General features: G+C 41.5%; 1 protein-coding gene across 1 annotated transcript in view; it reads left to right on the top strand.

Moving 5' to 3' along the window:
* The first annotated feature begins 8,127 nt into the window (after positions 1 to 8,127).
* LOC104258428 (opsin-5) overlaps positions 8,128 to 20,823 on the top strand; it is a 28,097-nt gene continuing 15,401 nt past the window's right edge. Inside the window, exons 1-2 of the mRNA XM_009813529.2 lie at positions 8,128 to 8,248; positions 16,451 to 16,656. Of these exons, the coding sequence (XP_009811831.2) occupies positions 8,128 to 8,248; positions 16,451 to 16,656 (327 nt within the window). The remainder of the gene's footprint in view (positions 8,249 to 16,450; positions 16,657 to 20,823) is intronic.

Genomic DNA, 20,823 nt, shown 5'->3' with positions numbered 1-20,823 from the left:
AGCAGGAGGTTTACTTTGTTCTGTAGTTTTTATATGAATGAGCAACACTTCACTGAAGCCAATGCAGCTCTATTCAGCTGCTGCCTGATCTGTGTAACCTGTAGCCCCACAAATACAGTTATTGCTATTGCTAGTTATATGCTACAGGCTATGTACTAACATTGCAGTATTAAGACATATCAGGCTTGCTTTGCCTCAAATTGCCTTGGCCGACCTGGAACTTTGTTGTAGCTGGCTTAGCTGTGACAGCAATTTTTTTTTTTTTAATTATCAGGTGACCATTTCCTGATTTGTTTTACTTGGTTTTTTTTATAATCATGGGATATAACCACAATTTTTGTACAGCCAGGAGTAGCAAGGTAGCAAGTAGTTATTCCGAATAGAATAAAGTATTTATGACACTGTCTTAATGTTGCAATGTAGGAGAATATAGGCCTGGCCCGGCAGTGGAGGGCTTGCCTGTGGCAACCCAGGGTGCAGGGGAGAGGAGTGCAGACATGGGGGGATAAGAGAAGAGGGCACAGGATGCGAGTTCAGGGCTATTAACAGCTCAGCAGCAAACAGTTAAATGTAAACCTGGGAGCAGAGCAAAACCAGCTTGTAGGTAGCAGAGAAAATAGATAAGAAGTATACAACAGATGTAAGATATTTTTTGTATAGGACATTCAGATGTAACGTGGAGTTGTGTGACAAATAAAAAAAGCAAGGTGTAAAGCATGAAAGAAAATGTACAAAAATAGCCCTGAGTGGGCCTTAGAAAGAGAAGGAAGAAATCAGCACCTTCATCATCATGCTCCTCCTGGCAAAGAACAGGGAGAAACCTCTACCATGACCATCATACTCCTCCCAGCAAAAACCTTGGAAAACTGATGACTCCCTGTAACCATTCCCTTCCCCTGACTTAAGCCAAAACACAAAGACTTCAAGAGAAAGCGTGGAAGGGTAAGTATAACACCAGGCTGAAGGGTAGATGTTAGGAAGTGTGCATTTTATTGAATTGTTATTGAGACTTTTTCCCTTGTTGGTATTCTTTATTTCTTTTCTTTTGTCATAAAAGAAATACATTTTGAGATGCTTTATGTTTCCTTTTTTTTTCTTGTATAATTCCCTAATTTGCCAAATTTGCAATAGCTTGCTTAGTCCCTAGAATGCAACTCTAAGATTCTCCTGACATTAGAGTCCTGCTGATACATGAAATGCTGGGGTTTTTGTTCTGCCTTTTCTGCAGAGAGTGATTTTTTCACATGAATCAAAGTGACAGTTCATTCAGTGCACCTGCCTCTTATAGCATACTTCAGAGTTTGATAAGCAGAAAAAAACCCAGTACATTTTGCCTATTTGAACCGACACCTAAGGAATTAATTTCACATCCTCAAAAAAAAAAAAAGTTTGTTCACAATAATTTGTAATAAAGTGTCCTTTACTATTAGCAACCAGCAAGCATATTCTGTGTTGAATATACCTGACTGGGAAGGGTAGCTTGGGTTTTGATCCTGTTTGTAAGTGGTAGCATCTTCTTCAGTTTTCATGGTTCACAATATTTGCAATGTCCATAAATTCTGCATGAGATTGCAGGTATATGGTATGATGCAAGCCCATATTTGGTGAAAAATTATACTCTGGATGGGTTTTCCTCTCAGCTGGAACACTGAAGTGCTGCTGCAACATAGATAGTGAAAGTGCCCCAGTGACAACAAGAAGTCAGCCACTTCTTTGAAGTAGGTTTGTCTAAACCTGCTACTATAATGAGCTCACCAAGGATGACTGGAAGGTTTTAAAAACCAAAAAACCAAGTTTCACTAGAGCAGGAGCTACAATAACAGTTTTTTAATACAAAAAAATCAGCGCAACTCATGAAGACAGGTTGGAAATAAAAGTGCTCAAATCTTGAACTGCCCTGTGCCCCAGAGAGGCTCCTGCCTTCCAGACAAATTTCCACTCTTTCTCAGGGATTGCCAAGAGTTCCTGGTCCTCTTTCTTCCTTAGGAAACTCTTTCTATCATCTCAGAAGCAGGACTTCCCTCTCTTCACTGTGATCTCTCATGAACTGATTCAGCTGCCTACAGGGTTTTAGTTTTCTTTAGCATCACCTAACCTACTCAATGTAAGTTCAGCTCAGAGCAGGGAGTTTAAATAATAGAAAGCCTCAGCCACCTAATCTGCACAAGGCAGTTTTCCCTTCTCCTGAATCATCTTTCAATATGAAAGTAGCATATATTTGAAGCTGCAAGATAGTCTGTTTTCATATTAGCATCAATCTAAACGCAGCGTTCCCTGAGAAATTGTTTATTTCAAACTGTATATTGCAGTAATAAGCACTAACCAAGCATTTTTTTCTGACAGGTAATTTTCTAGATCTGTCACAAGCTACAGAACACCATTCCTCAGAGAAACGTTAGCTTTCAAGATTGATGAGAGTAAGAGTAAAGTATGAAGCAGAGTAGGCTAAACTCCATTAAAATCATGGCAGAAGCATGGATTTTACAATATATTAATTACGTGATGTAATCATTTTCTTAACTGAATTTGGCAAGTAACCTAACACAGGAGCTGAAATGTGGTTTGAACATTCAACTAGAGAACACATCGAGTACATTTGTTTTCATGCTAAAATGTCACAGCAAGGGAACAGTCTAGGGTTAAACAGGCATGTTTTGACACATAAATGGTCGAGTATGTTTATATTATGATCACTCTTCAATTTAAATATTTCAGATGTGGTTTTCTGCTATAAAATTGGAGGTTGCTATGTTAACACCAGTTGAACCTCAGCAACGAAAGAGCAGATTCAGGTCTGCTTTCTTACAGGTAAGCTATTCCAAATGGCATGCAGCTAGCACAGTCATTCCCACTCATCCATGGGCATGTTTTAAACATTACTGACCCGATCTGTTTGTAGGAGTTTTTTCTTTTAGTTCAGTCGGTGTTAGAAAAGACCCTGTGCAAATCATTTCAACAAGTGTATTTTCTTGGAAGCAGTGAACAATATGTCATCTGATTTTGGAAAAATCATCTGTTACTAATATGAATTGCATTTTCTGACTACCTCAATGAAATCCATAGGCATAACTGATCATTGCATGATTATTCTTTGCAAGACTAAGTGATGTCTTCTTGGATATTGACAGTTTTTTCATTTTATAGTGAACAGTCTAACGAAAAATGTGAAGTAGAATTGAAAATAATTTATTAAAAAAAAATCTATGTAGAGATGTTCCTGCTAATATACCATTGGATTTGCCTTGAAATCCCCCTGATTAATATTTCCGTAAAATTTCACAGAATTTTATGCCTTCCAGGGACAAAACTGTATTTTTACTCCACAGAGCAAATTTCTATCTGCTTATGGTTTATTTTAACCCATCCCTTCTGCATATCTTTCCTTTTGCCTCCTCCCTCTTTTGTCCCTTTCTTTAACCCATGTGTAACAGGTATCATGCAAAAATAGTGCTGTGAGAACTTACGCTAGCTTTCTGACAAAATCATTTTTCTGCCAAATTCTCGGTGCTCCTTGGGGAAAACAGGTGCTTGTTAGAAACATACATCATGTGTTTTCTGCCACACACAGATTTCAGTTCTTAGGATTTTTCTGTTACGATGTAGTGGAAACAGTCCGTAAACTGAACTCTAATGTAACTAGCCCGAGTGTCTCAGGCCAGTTAATGCTGCTGTGATACTTGCCTTATTACTCTGGTATATATGTCACTTCGAAAGTGTTTAGAGAGATAGATAGGGATTAAAAGGCTGTTGCACATTTTTTGCAGCCCAAATAGGGGCTACTTGCTGGTTATATCCACTCTAAGTTGGCTTTGCCTGCCACTTCAGAGACCATTGGTTGGTTTGGAGTGTCCATAAAATGGGCTTTATTAACCTGTCGTGTCATAACCCGGTCATTTCATCACTCGCTTTAATCAGGTATCACTCGCTTTAATGAGGTATTGGTGGTTTCAGACGGTCCCTTTGTTAACCTTCCAGCAACAGCTGCATTAAACCCTCAAGTGCAGCCATGAGTACTAATTCCTTATATTCTTTTATACATAGCATAGAAGCTTCAGCTTCTGTTAGGCTTGAAAATGTGGTTTACTGATGGTCTTATAATCCAAATTCTGCTTTTACTTGCATCAGTGAGGTCATTAGATTTCAGCTGGCAGGGCCGTGTCCAGGGCTGACCCCAGTCTGCTTGTGCTGGTTGTGCAGTCCCTTCCTCCAAGGTCTGTGGAGAGCAGTTCACGGGAGGACTGGAATGTCCAGCTCAGACGGGCATTGCTGCACACAGACAGGGCTTGCTCCTCCTGCTCCCAGACCTGCGCGTCGGCCGCACAATAGGTGCGTGCCTGCTCCCTGCCTGCCTTGGCAGGGGATGCCTGAGATCACCTGCCGAGAGGCAGAGACCTGACCCTTATGGCCAGGTCTGCAGTACCGCCGCAGCCTCTCTGCCCACAGCTGACAGGAGATGGGTCGCACAGCTCTGCTATACCTGGCAGGCAGGTCACAGCGGGGAGAACCGCACGCGCGAGAGGTTTGGGTGAGCAGAGGGAGCGTATAGCAGGAGCGGCAGCAGCAGTCTCCCAAGGCACGTTTGCATCACTTGTGTCCCTTCTGTGGAGCCAGCCTGTAGCTTCTACATATTTAGGAAAGGGGCCCTTTAGGGTCCTTTTGTGTCCAAATCAGTATTTTTCACATGTCTTCCCACAGTCATAGCTATGTCAAACACAGTAATTTCTCCGTACCACCACAGCGTTTTAGTTTTCTTCTCCTTTTTATAGAACTGCCCGCAGCATATACTGCTCTAATCTTTTCAAAGCACTTTGCAAAGATAGTAGAGGCACTCAGTGCAATAAATTGGTCACCACCAAAGCACTGAGAGACAAGAAACAAAGTGACTAATCTGCAGAGGGAGCCTTCCCTCACCGTTTGGAAGTACGGTGACCTGCGGACACATGAAACACAACACAGGAGTTTGCAAAGTCTCTGTCCTTTATTGAAGGATGCCACCAGAGAGAGTAAGGAGAAAACTGCAAGCAGGCTGATATTAGTCACTCAGTGTAGCATGTGAAGATCAGGGGAAAAAAATTCATCAAAAGGGATGCTAGACCATGGGGAACAGTTCACCCTGATTATTTTTTTTTTTCTCCCTGGTATCAAAAGGCTCTTTTTTTTTTTCATCTCATTATTATTGCAAGGTGCAAGGCTTGGCAGAAGACTTTCTCCTTAAAATGGAAAGTTGAATTGAAGTGTCCATGGAGCTGTGGTACTTACATAAAACCAAAAGAACAGCTGGGAAAAGTCAAGATTCAGGTTCAGGATATCAAGGCAAATAATATGATTTGCCATTTGTTGTAACAAAAGGGAAATAATGATCATTGTTACTCTATTAACGTTTAAAGTGCTTATGCCTAAAGAGGTCACATGCATGTAAATCATACAGTTTCCTTGAACAGCTTACATGAAAAATACTCTCCACTGGTTGTCCCTGTCCCTATTTAATCAAAGTCATGGGCACTGGCATTTGTGTGGCAACAGATGCCAAACTCAGACTTGGAAGTCTAGGCCTGTTCCAAATGCCATGGAAAAACTGCTTGTGCATGAAGGGAAGCGGTTAGCAAGCATGTTCTGCCACCTCAACACTGCCTGTGGTGTTGAAGATCAGCACTCCCTATACTTGCCACGAGCATGGCTACCTGCGAGGTGGGGACCAAGACCTAGTTCCAGGACACCAGGTCCTGGCTGCACAGCAGGAGTGACCTGCACAGGGTAAGACACGCCTCATTGCAGGAGAAAACTCATCGAGGAGCTGTTCTCGTCCCTCTCACAAGGCTGAGGGATCTTGCCCAGAGGCCTTGGACTTGTCCCACAAACAAGCTGATTCATTTTCAACGAGAGAGTAGAGGAAGCATGGAGCAGGTAGACAGTTTTTGCCCAATGTAAAGTGTCATCCTTTTCCACATCTTTCTCTTGGTAGGTGATGAAATACACTCCGATGAAGACGTGGGCATCCATGGACAGATGGGCTTTGTGATGGGCTGTCAGAAGAGGACCTCTTCTTTGCCTGAAGTACTTTGTCCTGAAGAGTAGGTGATATGGCTGGGCTTTGTTGTGGGCCTTCTTGAACGTTTCTGAGGGTCCCCGAGCACTGCCTTCAGGCACAACTTTATCCCAATCCTCCTGAACAGCGATGCACTTACAGACAAGTGGGTAACTAGCTAGAAATGGCTGCTGTAGCTCAGTGTTGAAAAGCTGTGATTGTGCACGTATTCCCCGTGAAAGTTGATGCACATCCAGGGCTTTGCTGGGGACCACAGGACGCTTAAATGGCAACCTCAGAGAGCAGCACCGTGGCAGAGAAAAGGCCGCATGTGCCAGGCGTTCTGGACAGCCTTGTGAGGGATGTGCGCATGGTCAAGCGATGCCCGAAGCTGGGGTGGTGGTGGGAGTACAGGGGGCAACCTGGGACTGTTGCAGGAGCACAGCAGTGAAGGACTTTGGCCTTGAGAGCACTGCTAGGGCCATTTTTAATCACCGAGCTGGTAAGTCCCAGGTCACTCTGTCACAGTGTGCTAAGCAGCGTGTTTCAGGAGGCTTGTCAGGGTTAAACTCCAGCTCTCTATAGACAGACTTAGGAAGAGGTCTCTACAAAAAGTCAGCAGGAGATGGGCTGTGGCTCGCGGTTGGGAAAATCAGGTCACTTGGCTGCTTAAATGGGATCTGCGGGAGCTGCCAGACCCATGCTGCAGACTTTAGGTTGGAGAAAGAGAGAGCAGCACCCCAGTGACTGGTACAAGAGCGACATGGCTGGGGACAAGTCAAGCCTAGCACCCCTGCAAGGGACTTCAGTGAAGTGAGTGTGTGGGTCGCTGTCCTCACCATTAGCAGGAAGGTGAGAGGCTTCCACCTTTCACCACAACGCGGCTATTTCTCCCTTCTTCTCGCTCTCCCCTTCTATTCTCATCACATTGCCTTTATTCCCCTCTCTCGCCGTGACGCTATCATAACAAACACAGGGAAGGCTTGACGGCAGGAATTAATCCACCTCAGGAAGGACAAAACCAGCCCGTGGACAGTGGAGGTTCCCAGTGAGGTGCTTTGCTTCCTTCGGTCAGGTGCCACTGCCGGGCCTGATTTGCTGCCGAGGGTGGGAAGGGGCAAGCCGGTTGGGGCACCGAGAGGGGCACAGGGATTTCAGTGCAGTAAGAGTGTGTAGCTTGCCAGGAAAACTTTGCTGTTCCAGCTGAATTAATTCAGACCCAAATTTTTTAATTATGACTACAATCTGATTGGTGAGAGAGGCCATGTCTGAAATACAACCATTGGTACCTCAGTAAAGACTAAAAATACTCCAGACTGACTCATTTAAATCACATGTAACGTGTCTCCTCAGTAAGATGAGGTCTCATTTTTCAACAGGGTGGGAAAAATCCAACTATACTTGGAGCATACTAGTTTGGAGGATGCTTAGCAGTCTAAAAATACAATTCAAAGGACTTAAAAAAATGTTTTTCAACCTGTACTGGAAATTATCTTCCCTTCTTTTTAAATTAGCAACTATCCTGCTGGTAAAGTAACTTCATAGGTGTTTTCTTCTGCTATGTTAAAGTCACATTCTCAGACATCTCCCCGTTGTTTTTTACTCTGCCTTTTTTTTAAATCTGTGTGAGATCCGTCCTCAATTTCATTTGAACTAAAACTCTACTGGTCTTCAGTGAAGACAAAAGTACAAAAGTACTCCTATTTCAGCAACATACCAATATGCACTGCGTTTGTGGGTGTGCCTGTGAGCCTGTAGTTTATGTGGTATCACCCTATTTTAAAGGAAGTTGTCTTTTTGTCAGATACATGCTCTTCATTAAAGATTTCTGCATGTAGCAGTAATAAGGATATGAGGAAATCTGCTGTCTTGGGCTGGCCGCAGATTCACAGGCTGTATTAATAGAGAGGATTAGTGAAGAAGAACAGGTCAGAAGGCTGCAAAGCTCCTGTCCCTTGAGATTTCCTTCTTTAGATCACTAGTCTCATTGAAGAGCTCTCTCCAATACAGGGAGCAGAAACTGAGGAAAAGGCTGGAACCATTTCATTTTGCTCGCGTGTACTGAGGAAAGGGCAATCTCTGGGTCATAAGCTCCGCTGAAAATGTCTGTCCTGTTTTCTCAACAGGCACCCTGGAGGAACAACAACATCAGTTTTCTGAGCAGAGAGGCAGCTGTAACAGAGCAAGGAGAGACTATCATAGGTTTCTACCTACTGGCTTTAGGTATGTACTCGGCTTGGACGTGAAAGGAAGCTCCTAAGTAGAGTTTGGTACAAAGTTCAAAGTGATTCATTTGGGTTTCAGCCCTAATGGAACAGGATGTTAGGAAATGCAACTTTCTTCTTCAGCTATTACAAGATCAAAGAGGTACAGCTTTCTTTTGTTATAAAGAGTTTAATAATCAATGCAGAAATCTTGAGGAAAAAAATAGTGAAGCCTGTAAACTTTTAAATAACATTCACTAAACTTGATATGTGGGAAGATAAAAAAGTACCTTATCAGAAGTACAGGATACCTCTATGTCTTCTCGTGTCTTGGTAGCACTGAATTAATGTTCTGTGATTTCCAGTGTTCTGGCTGCTGACAGTCAGTTGGCATCCCACAATTACCTCCTGCAGAGACAGAAAATACAGTTCTGTAGTTTTAAACTTTTTTTAGCTATTGGTACTGCTCCTGCTTTAAACATTTGATGCACATAGAAATAAACTTCTTCAAACAGGATCTATGAAAGATCTAAGTACTAGAACGTTATCCTGTGTTAGCAGTCACAATATCACGTACTTATTTTGGTTCTGCTGCAAGACAGTTATTGTAAGTGTATAATAAGGGTTTGAAAATGGCACCCAATATGAACTCACTTTGATCCCAGCGCAATTTTGTTTCATTTGTTTAAATATTGTCCATTTGGGGCAGACTCATTGCAGGATACAAGGAAACTTTATGAAATTTCAAAGAATGCAGGTTTCCTAGGTAATAAAAAATTTCCAACCATAAAACCTCACAAGAAAATACATGAAAACATAACTTCTATTAAATCTGTTCTTCTAAACAGAATATACAAAAATGTTTCTGTTTTTAAATGACTGATCTAAACAGATTTTTTCTTTTTCTAAGCTTATCACATATTGCAAGTAGCTTACTAGCCCTCAGCTTATGCTTGAGAAAGGTCTATGGAAGTTACAATGTAAAATGCTAAGTATTTTAATATGCTTACATGAGACTTTCTTTTTTTACTTATAGGAACTAGGGAGGAAACAGTTGTGTTTAGAATAAAAACAGAGATTCTACTAGAAAAATACATGGCTTCTATCTTAGGAGACTTAATTAGAAGAGTGGCCGTAAGATAAATCAGACTTGTTCCAATTTATCCCCAATCTGTTCACATCTGCGTATCCCTTCATGAATGGCTGGGAAATGGCTGCACCATCAGCTAATGAATTAATCAGTTGCACTTAAGACTAGAAAGAACATCTTAGGTCAGCAAGACCGGCCCCCTGCTGTGACAATACATAATCTCATTTGCGAAGCTATCATGCTCCCTCATGTAACTAGCTGGGGTTTTCTTGGTGTTGCTAACACTCTTCCAACTGATAGCCTGTTCCTGATTTTGTTTCTCTGTTGGGTAGGAGCCTTTCCCTAAATTCTTAGCTAAAGTGATCACACCAACTTTATACACTTTTTGTCACTCCTTTTAATTGAAATAATTTTTTTGCCTGCAATTAATGTCCTCCAGCCAGTCTGTGTTCCTGAAGGAACAATCATAACCTGTGGTCCTGTGGTCAACCTTTGTATTCCTATATTAAGCAAGTGAGGTGTTTGGGGTTTTTTGTTTGGTTGATTTTGGGTTCTTTTTCATTAAAATTTATTTATCTCCTGTCATAATATTCTTTCCCCTGTCATGCCAGCATATCATGCTAACAGCCTTTTATGCTGTCTTTTCCAGCCTGGACTCTTTTTTTTTTTTTTTTTAAACTTATAGCCAGGACTGAATACAGCATCCAAGCAAGGTCTTGGCATTACTTTTCACATTAATACTTACATTTCTACAGCTCTACTGATCCCTCCTAGTGTTGCCTCTGCATCACGCTGGTAGTTCAAACTTCTTCCGTCAATCACCAACAGAGGTGTTTTCCGCTGCTGCTTCCTGATGGTGACCCCACATCTTCTAGCAAATACTTTTTAAAGTACTAGGTGCCTGAGCTTTTAGGTTGTATGTCTATTGGGTTTTGATTGCTTCAGATCCTTCTGCCATGGTTACAAGTGCTTGGCATGTCATAGCTGCTATTCTTGAAACTTACCTCCAGATTCAAAACTCAAGTTGTATTTCTTGCAGAGTATATATAACCAGTAATACCACTACTCCAAGTTAAATGTAGTGTGGATCTGGTTAAAATGTGATGGAGGTAGGTATAACTTTTTGCAGTAAGAACCTTTGAAAAAAATCTGTTAGTAATACATAAATCGGAAAAGTCCTCATGTCTTTTTCTCCTCAAAGGTCTACTGCTGCACTTCTGCAAGCACCAACTATAATGATTTACAGCTATTAGTTTTATGTGCACCAATAACTCAATCTATCTGGGGAGCAGTGATGTGGCCTAACAAAGTACTCTGTTATGCAGACACCCTCTTGCCCTTTTGGCAGCAGAGGACAAAGGCCAGTCTGTGCGTTACCTTCCTGTAACCGTGTTTCTTTAGGGATCTGGAAAGACAGTCTGCATTTGCAGGAATCTATGGAGTCACCATTCCATCATTCTCCTTGCTAATGCTTTGGCCAGGGGACCAGCAAAGAGAGGGAAAAACGCAGTGCCAACCCCATAGCAGTGAGCCATCGTACCGTGCTCAGAGGGACTATCTGCAGGTGATAGCAGCCACTGTGTTACCCCTCATTAGATCAGCTGCGTCAGCATCCCCTTTCTGAAGGCAGTTCTCTGTTTCCATTCTTCCTTTCCATGAGCTCAGAATTGTCTTTGACAGGTGGGAGCTTGTCCTGTTGCTAGCATTACATCTGACCCCTTTTTGCCTATGCCCTAAGTGGTATAGTACTGTGGAAAATCCTTGTATAGTTTAAATTATTAAGTGCAATTTAAAAGTACTGTCCACAGCTGCTAGCTAAGTCAAACTTAGACTTGGGGAAGGGGGGGATGAAGCATTTTTTTCTTCATAATTATTAATTGGAATTCTTAAGTAAATTTGTCTTTTCTGCATTTATACACAAGTTGTTCTGTGCTCTTCTTCCCTAGCTTCACAGTTAACTGGAACTGTTAGAGCGAATCCTTGGCATAAAAAAGAAATTTTAAGTCACTAGGAGAAAATATTTGTTAGAGAACAAATTCTGACTTTTTGTGAGTGCTTACATCAGAAAGGCTTGCTGAGAGCATTACCAATCCCAGAACAGACCACAAGACTCAAATATGCCTTTAAATGGCACATGTTTCCAAATGGTAATAGTAAACTGTTACTTGGCATGTGACAGAATGAGCGTTATTTTGGGACATCATTGTTTGACAGTTAAATCTGAGAAGGTGGGAAAGGAAAACATTCATCCACAAAATGATCGCATTTATTGAACAAATAATCATGCTTTGTCAAGTCTAAAACATGATGACGCTTCTCCTTCCTGCTAAAATGGGCAATATGGCCTGGATAGGATATTGTGTATGTATAATTAGCAGTGAAGACTAAAAACACAGCAGGGTCACTTCGCTGTTGCAATAGTTAATGACAGCTTTGCAAATTCTCTAGATTTTATCACTTTTTAAAATAGTTTTCTAGTCTGAAAATCTTTTACAGCAAACCTCTTCAGATGATAGACGTTTATGCTTGTGTATAGATAGTTGAATCAGTAATTGACTTCATTCATGCTTGCTCTGTATCTAGATGCTTAATCCAATTTCTGTCCTAGAGATAAGGTTATTTGCTGAGGGAAAAGCGTAGTTTGTCTTGTGACACAGACCCTTCACCTTTCGCTCTCATTTCTTGAATTCTTCCACTTAAGGCTCCCTGTACATTTTAAACTGCAATTGGGTGAGTTCTAACACCCATTTTTCTAATTCATTCTTGTCAGATTTTACAAGTAAAGGCCACACAACAGTGTCTAATAAGAACAAGTCTAAGTACAAAGCATAATAACCTATCTTAGCTGGGCACAGATGCAGTCACCTATTGGAAATGTGGATGACCAGCTCGGAGCTACCAGTTCCCTTGCACCAAATTTAACTCTTCAAAAACATAAATTGAATGTTAACAATGAAATTGTGTGCAGCTTCAGGTGTTTAGTGCTTGTTTGAAGTCCATCTCAGGTACATGAAAAGAAAAATAGGGTATGTCTGGATGCTCAGGCTTGAGTGATTTGGCAGAAATCTTTGTAAAATTGTCGTGTTCCCTCTTAACTATTCCTGGAGCTAAACAATCTCACTGTTCTCAGTCGCTTTCAGCAGGGAGATTTTCAATATACTTAGTCACTCTTGCTGGCTACTTTTTCAGTGCTTTCTTTGCACGAGCTGGCAGACAGCATGCCGATACGGGACTTTGTTGATAGGGTTTCGGTTCCTGACTACTACCAGCTTGCTTGGCAGCCTTCCTGTGCCTCCCCCAGAAATCATGGATAACAGCACCAGCCTCCTTTGTGGAGCACTTTCAACATCTGTGGATGAAAATGTTCTATTAGGGGGTATTATTCCAGGGGAAAGATTACTACTGAATTATATAAGCAATACAACATTTTTAATATTGCTGTCCATCCTATTCCTCCTACCTCCCAATGTTTGCAAATGTGGTACCAATTACTTCTCTGTGGATGTCTGAGGAGTAAAGCTGACTCCTTAGCTGTTCCATATTTAGCATTTATCAACACTCATTTAACCTATTCTACTCTGATGCTGCCAGTCTCACAGCAGCTGCTCTCAGTCCTGCCCTGTGACAACAAACTCCAGTAATTGTATGTTATCCGTGTATTTTGCTGCCTCAGAAGGGCCAGCATCTCTTTTTGATGAGCAGCCCATATCAGACAGCGTTACAGCTTGTGGAGGAAATGTGGTGATTCCTCTCTGAACCTTATGTTGGGTGGAAGTGCTCAGTTTCTTCCTACCTGTTATTTTTTTTTCTCTCAGCCATGTTTTGATCTCAGGTGGAACCTGTCCTTTCTCACCAGGATTACCTTTAGGATGCTAGGGTTGGATTTTGGGTTTGGTTTGGGGTTTTTTTTTCTGTATACTCTTGTAAGTGAATGTTGCTGGCAACTTACAAAAAATGAAACTAGTACCCTCAGTTGTTTCTTTTCTATCCTTTGTTTTATTGAGATGCCATCTGGTGACACCAAGGCCTTATAGCACTTCGAAGTTCACAGGTTTCTTTCTGGGCTCGTGATCTGCCTGTGATCTACCCTGAAGCGCATACTGCCTGCAGAGCAGTTGAGGAGATCCCTACCCTCACTGAGAGTGTCAGAGCTATGGCTGTGCTCCCTCCTCATTGAATTTTCAACCTTTTTCCCTGTTGTGCTATCAGGGTTTGGGGGAGGTGGGGACGGAGGTTGTTTCATTTGAGGTGTTCTTTTGGTTGAGGTTGGTTTTTTTGTTTTGGGATTGTTTGGTTTGTTTTTTTTTTTTTTTTAAAAAATCAGTCAGTCAATATAGTCAGCAACCCCAGACCAGCACATCTATCTGATGGTGCAGAGATCCAGTGTCCCATCGTCACTGCTCTAGTTGATAGCACTTTTATGTGACTACTGTTTTTGTTACTCCATGTTTTACTGAGAATTGAGTTCCTCCAGTTTTTTTATCACAATGTTAATATGGTCTACTACTCAGACAGATCAGACATTTTAGGGACTGGATATGCCAGTGCAGGTTCTCCACCTGCTGTGGTTAAAAGGATTGTGCCTACCTGCAGAAGTCATACTCACTCTATAAGCTTATCTCCCTCAACGCTTCCCTCATCCCCGCCCTCAATGTGTGAATGTAGTTCCAAAAAATGATGACAAATACTGTGTCTCTGTCACCTCCATCTAACATGTATTTTTGTTTTACATGATGTTTTGCTCAATTTCTTCCTTAAGATACTTGAACTGAAAACTCCCTTACCCTCCAGGCTTGGGGGAATTTGTTCTGTATATTCCCAGGAAGTGCACGTGTCTGACGCTTTAAGGGTAGCCCTCCTATCCATTACACTGCGTTGACAAAATTTTGCTATTTAGAAAGGAGGTGCCGTTTTATGTTGTCTGCCATTTTAGCACTATGTCTTCATATTGACAGGGAAAATATTTCCATGCCTACTGCCCTGAAAACTATCTTACCTTACAGAAGGTAGAGCTGATGTATGCAAACAATACAACTACCACGTTTGCATTGCAGACTATCCTGATGCATTCCCAAAGCCATCCTCCTCCAGTGCCCTGCTGTGCACTTAAACTCAGACAAAAGTCCAAAACAATTCCTGACTTAAAGTGCATGCAGCCATTGCAAATGAGACTCGATTAAGAAACATTGTCACCTAGTGGCCAGAATAAGATGTATTTATTATTGTTGATCTTATCTTTATAGCAATATATATTAAAAATATACGTATGTATCTCAGTGTATCATTGCACCAGTGACTATTTCTGATTAATACCATATGCCAACATGTCAGCTCTTCCCAGCTCTTTAGAAAACCATGTGCGTTTGGTAAGCAAGCCAGAGCAACAGCAGCTTGGCAATTTTGCAAAGAGAAGTTATTAAAAGCAAATTGCTCCACAGAAAAAGCAGTTCATAGTGCTGTACAGAGTCTGTCCTATCAACCACCTCCCCTCCCACTCCAGACTACCTAGAGCACCTCACCGGGCGGTAAGCACCTAACCTCTCTGGAGAACAAGTGCCTTGCTCTTTGGCATTTCAGCTCGTAATACTCCCAGACAGCCTGGAGATTCGGAGGCAATTTCCTCCCCTCCCTTCCTAGCCAAGGCAGCCCAGCAGCAAAGTGCTGGGTTCCTGACACACGGGGTCATTGATGCTTCTCAAAGGAAGGCAGCTGCCCTCTTGCTACAACATTAAACCTATCAACCATCTTTCATCTCGTGAACTCCTTTGAATATTCAGAGATGCTGTGCAATGCCATCGTGTCACGTCCCTCTTCACTGCATATATTCACCTCTTGCTGTGTCAATATACAGCACCCTTACTCTGGGATATCTGCTGCTTGTGCCTGGATAGATGGCTATGGATCAACTCTTTTCTCCCTCGCCTGGTAGTTAATGTTGTACCCTGGCATCCACTGTGGGGAACAAAACCACCAGCTGCTGGCTTCCTAAACCTGTCCTAGGCTGCAGGCACTCAAAAGAGGTGGTAATTTTGCTCCACATTGCCAAGGTGAAGTGAGGCCACCTATGTCAGCAGTGGCAGAGCTGGTTTGGGGGGTGGAAATGGAGCGAACGGCGGGGCGGGTGCTGCCCAACCTGCTGCTCAGCCCCACTCCAGCAGCCACCCTGGAGCCATCCCCTTCACTGGCTAAGCCCCATTTTCAACACTGAGCCTAATGCTTAGGAGTAAACATTTTGTTAAAAGTCACTTGTTTCTACACATCTACATCATTCCAAAAAGTGGGATGCAAACTACCAAGGTCTTGCACTGATGGGTGAAGCAATAGCCATGCACATTTGGAAACTCTGGGTCTCTCCAATGGAGTAAGTGGGTGCATTCACCAGATTTACAGTCATCTCCCTTGCGTTTTCCTCGTGTAACTAGACATGTACAAGTCAAGGCTCTGTTCCTGGAGAGTAAGAGAGGACACAACTTACTTTAAAAATACATAAAAAAAATACTTTAAAGCTTCTGAAAGGTCTGTTCTAAATGTGCTCTTCATAGAGATTATCAGGTGTATTACTGAAAAATAGTCCCATCTGGGCCAGGCTTTGCTGTAAGGAGATCCTAGACTGTTCTAAGAGAAGAAACTTAATCGTATTAGCTGCAGTTCTCAAGAGAGGACAGGTAAAGCATCTCTCTGCCTATGTGCATGAACTTCCCCTATCTATCATTGTATACAATGTACCTAAAAAACTGCAGCTTTTGGCAGATTGTTTGTAGTCTCTGCTCCACTCTAACAGTCTTTCCTCCTTCCTTTTTTTCCCAGGTGTTATGTTTCATGAGTTTCACCTGTCCATTTAGGAAAAAAAACTTCTCTAGGCCCTTAAATGGTGGATCTTTGACAGATGCAGCAGCAGCTTTTTGTGTTTGTTCTGTTTTATTGCTGGAGTTATTCACTTGTTCCTCCTTCTGAAATGTACCCAGCTCCGTAAAAAGGCTTCATGCATAGGTTTTCCAATGAATAATCTGGTTTAATTTGTTTCTAATGGAACAAAAGGATAATTTTAGAAGAGGCGTCGCACATTTACACACTGAACTGCTCCTTGCTTTATTTGCTTTTTGATTTCATGGATTTAAATTTTTTTTCCAGGTTGGCTGTCTTGGTTTGGAAACAGCATTGTGATTTTTGTCCTGTATAAAAAAAGACATCTTCTGCAGCCCACCGACTACCTCACATTTAATTTGGCAGTATCAGACGCTGGTATCTCCGTGTTTGGTTATTCACGGGGGATCATTGAAATCTTCAATGTCTTCAGAGATGATGGATTCATTATCACATCAATATGGACTTGCCAGGTAAGATTGGATTACACTTAATTAGACAAAATAGGTGGGTTTTTTACTTCATAGCTCCCACTCATGTTGGAAAGCTAAGGCTGTGCTTGTCTTCAGCTCCCCTGAAGTCAACCTGGTTGTTGGCACTTCAACATTTGACTTAAAGCAATGTAGACTCCTACTTGACAAGGCGTGTAGAGCAAAGCCTCCACACAGCATTTGGGTATACCCATATATTTTAGCGTACAACTTCTTGTACCAAATCAGTTGTAACTCTTCAATCTTACCCCTAAATTCTTGGTTGGTTCATTGCCTGTGGTAGGAAGAGTGATTTAACTTTATAGCACAGTAATCCCTGAACTTGGAGGCAGCTTTTTGTTGGAGAACTTGGAAAATGTTATTATTGTTAATTCTGAAACACACCTGCATAAACAGATTATAAATACATCCCATGGATAGATAGCCACAAGCCTGGCTCCCTGGTGCTTTCAGTAACACTTGTGAATCAAAAATCTGAAAATGACAGGATAGCCTATGGCAAGGTGTAAGAAAAATCACAATGAAGTAAAAGGGAGAGAGAAATAATCCTCTTTTCTTTGGGTTTGTATTTTTGTTGTTGTTGTGGGGGCTTTTTAATTTGTTTCTTTTTAAAGAGGAAGTTGAACTATATTGTGCAACATAGATGAAAGAGCTTTTACAGCTGATGTCTCTTTCCTTTTCAACACAAAGGTTCAGTTTACACAGAGAGGAAGACTTCCCACAGAAGATTCTGATTAATCTAGAAGCTGTAGCTTCATCTAAAAAAATTATTATTTTCTTGTTTAAAATGTATGTCTATAGCCATTTGGCAGAAAAGGGTTTATCAAAATGAAGCTAATTATTTCCTCAGCAAAATCCCACTGTTTCTGTAATGAGAACACCTACAATTGCAATCTAAGGTCTGTTGAGGAGAAACTTTGAGGACATCTCTTTAATGTTTTTTATTAATGTGTTGTGGTTTAGTCCCAGCCAGCAACTAAACACCACACCTTTGAAGTCATCAGATAAAAAAAGACATACCTGCAAACTGTAAAATTCACACCCACACTCAGAATTAAACAGATTCACATTTTTCCATGTTTCAATGAAGGTTGGAGCTATGATTAAGAAAGGAAAGGTGAAATCTATATCTGCAGGTTCCCTTCTAACTTTGCTGCAGACTTCCTATGTAAGACAGGGTAAGCCATTCAGTGTGAAATCCTGAACCAAGATCTGTGGCATAACTTAACATTTACAACTCAGCAGGTTGAAAGAGGTAACATTAAATGACCCTTCTGCCCCGCCAGTCCAAGCTCTTCCAGGGCCCCGTCTATGCTGTGGCTCCTTTTCTGGGCTGTAAAAAACAGCACACACAGGAATTGACACGGCATGGCACACTGTGTCCGTACCTCTTGATTTGCGTGGGATTCTTCTGTCAGCAGCCTTACAGCTTTCTTCCACGATGGCTCTGCCTGGGAGTCCCTCTTTGGCTGATTTCGAGCTATTTAGAGTCTCGTTACAATAATCTGCCTTTCTTTTTTAGATGTAAAAAGACTGGGATGGAGGTGTGCTTAATCTTGCTGTGCTTGAAGTGCCTTTACAAGGAGAGAAGCTGTCTGTAATGTTTTTGGGGTACCCAGATAGTTTGTTGATCAGAGTGTGTTAAGTAATTTTATTTGGATCTCCTGGTTTTAAACAGCTTTCATTTGTAAAATATGGATATGAAGCAAAGTTTTTAAGGTATTGGGATCCAAAGATTTTGTTCAGGACATTAATAATGCATTGGCTTTTCTAAACACTCTGCTTTGCAAAATATTAAAGTTTCTGCTTTGGTAATCCTCTGTAGGCTCTGAAAGTTAACATTTATCATTTCAAATAGGAACTGATACTGTATTAATGCTAACTAAAAATTTGTGGTAACCTGGAAAAGTTAATTTGTACTCTGAATGATTAATTTGAACTGGTTGTGACTTGTTGAGTGGTTGAGCTGGTTGTGGCTTGTTGAGAGAAAATCATGTAGGATTCATGTTTCCATCACGATTTTGTTCTGTGTTGGGGGGGTCTCAAAAACGTGTTTAAACCCTGACATCCATCTTCTTGATTATTAAGCTTGACAAAGCAGAAGCCAGTGATGAAAAAGTAACTTACAGAAGTAGAGTGGCTGTTTTTAGGAAGAATATTATGCAGAAATAGCGGGAAGCTAAGATGTGAATGTTTCCCTGTGTGTATGGACAGCCAGCACAAAGGTCATTCTAAAAATGTTTAATGTTGAACAGTGGTAGGGTTTTGATTGCTTGTTTTTTGGTATTTATAAAACATGATACATTCGTAGTCTGACCAGAACAGGTCTCACATCTGGAACATAAAGAGCAAGGAGCTTGGTGCCAGGAAGGTAAAGCCCATGCTTTCTGTCACGGCTGTCCAAAGTCGGTGTCTCTTGATCCCCTCACTGCACTCAAGCTCCTCTGCAAGGAGCTGGGATGACAATTCAGGCTGTTGCACACATGAACATGGCTCTTCCCTTAGCATGGCCCATGTGTTTTCCCTGACTTGGTTTGTTTTGCTGAGTCCAGGGGATGGCCTTACTTGGCTTTCTGTCACTGTCCGTTTCACTACACTTTTGCTCCTATTTGATCAGTCAGCTTCTGCTGTCAGGTATGCTTAGGGAAACTTTATTTTCCCAAGCTAGCCTGTCATTTCTGTTTATGAAGAAGTTTCATGAGCTCACCTCACTTAATCCACCTAACTATTTTCCTCTGACTCCGGCCTCCTCCTGTGACTTCGGGTAATATTTTTCAAAATTAAGGTTAACCATTCTTGGCTGCCCCAGTTAGAAGAAGTGGGAAGATGACAGACAGATACTACCCTTTCAAAACAGCCTAGTCTGTGAAAACTGTCTGTAACAAAAGATGCATCTCCAGCTAAAAAGACCATCTCACCACATACCTGCTGAATGGGACAGATATGTGTGCTCCTGTTCTCCTCCTCTGTATGGAAGAATCACCACTATTCTTCCCCACGCCAAACATTATTTTTCTTTTTGGAGGTCTGACAGAGCTCTCCTCTCAGGAATGAGTTTGCATGGTAGGTCTGTATCCAAATGCTGAATGCTGCATATGGATATGGTTTTCCAAGGGTGGCTTTTGGACTTTGCTTTTGCTTCTTGTTTATCCCTTCCCTGCTCTACCACTGTGTCTTAGTCCTGATCTGGACAGAGTGAGGACAGTCTCTAGCACATTCATTTTTTAGCCTCTGGTAATATTATCAGTAAGTAAACTAGTTCATATAATAAAGTTCAGGTCAGGAAATGTAAGCCAGTGACCAAGAGCCATCTGTTCCCCCATTGACCGTATTTCTAGTGAAAAGCTGACTCAGGATATATTTTTGTCCTTCCCATATGTTTTTTATTCATACATTCTGCTGAATTAGAAGTTGCACTGAAACCTGTGAATAACATTGCATGCAAATGTTCTTACACGTAGGAAGTAGAGAAATATTAATTCTCTGCAGGTAAACACCACAGTTTCTTCTAAACCTTATTAACTAACCAACAAAATGTTTTTCTTCTATCTGTTAATTACGTGGTGAAAACAAAAGATGCAGACTTCAGGTAACCTCTAAATATAGGGGAAGGATTATAACCTATCTGATTGATCCCCATAGGTGAATTGCAGTCATGTCAGAAACCAAAGATGGGCTGTGGGGTGGTGCCTTAGAATTTGAAATCCTTCATAATCCTGGTACTTCAGTTTAAACTTGTTTCCACTAATTCACTCTTATAATTTTTTTTTTTTTTTTGAGAATACGGTTTGGTTATTTTGACATTAATTTTATAAATATTTAAGATACTACGAGGGTCAAGAAAATTGACTGCTCTTATCATGTGCTCACTCTGTACGTATAGGCTTCTTTAAAAAAAATCACAGAATCACTAAGGTTGGAAAAGACCTGTAAGATCATCAAGTCCAACCATCAACCCACACCACCATGCCCACTAAACCATGTCCCGCAATGACACGTCCACACGTTCCTAGAACAGCTCCAGTGACGGTGACTCCACCACCTCCCTGGGCAGCCTGTTCCAGTGCTTCACCACTCTCTCAGGAAAGAAATTTTTCCTAATATCCAGCCTGAACCTCCCCTGGCGCAACTTGAGGCCGTTTCCTCTTA

This window comes from Gavia stellata, chromosome 2 (assembly GCF_030936135.1).
Source record: "Gavia stellata isolate bGavSte3 chromosome 2, bGavSte3.hap2, whole genome shotgun sequence".
NCBI lineage: Eukaryota > Metazoa > Chordata > Aves > Gaviiformes > Gaviidae > Gavia > Gavia stellata.
This window is presented reverse-complemented; position numbering and strand designations above follow the sequence as displayed.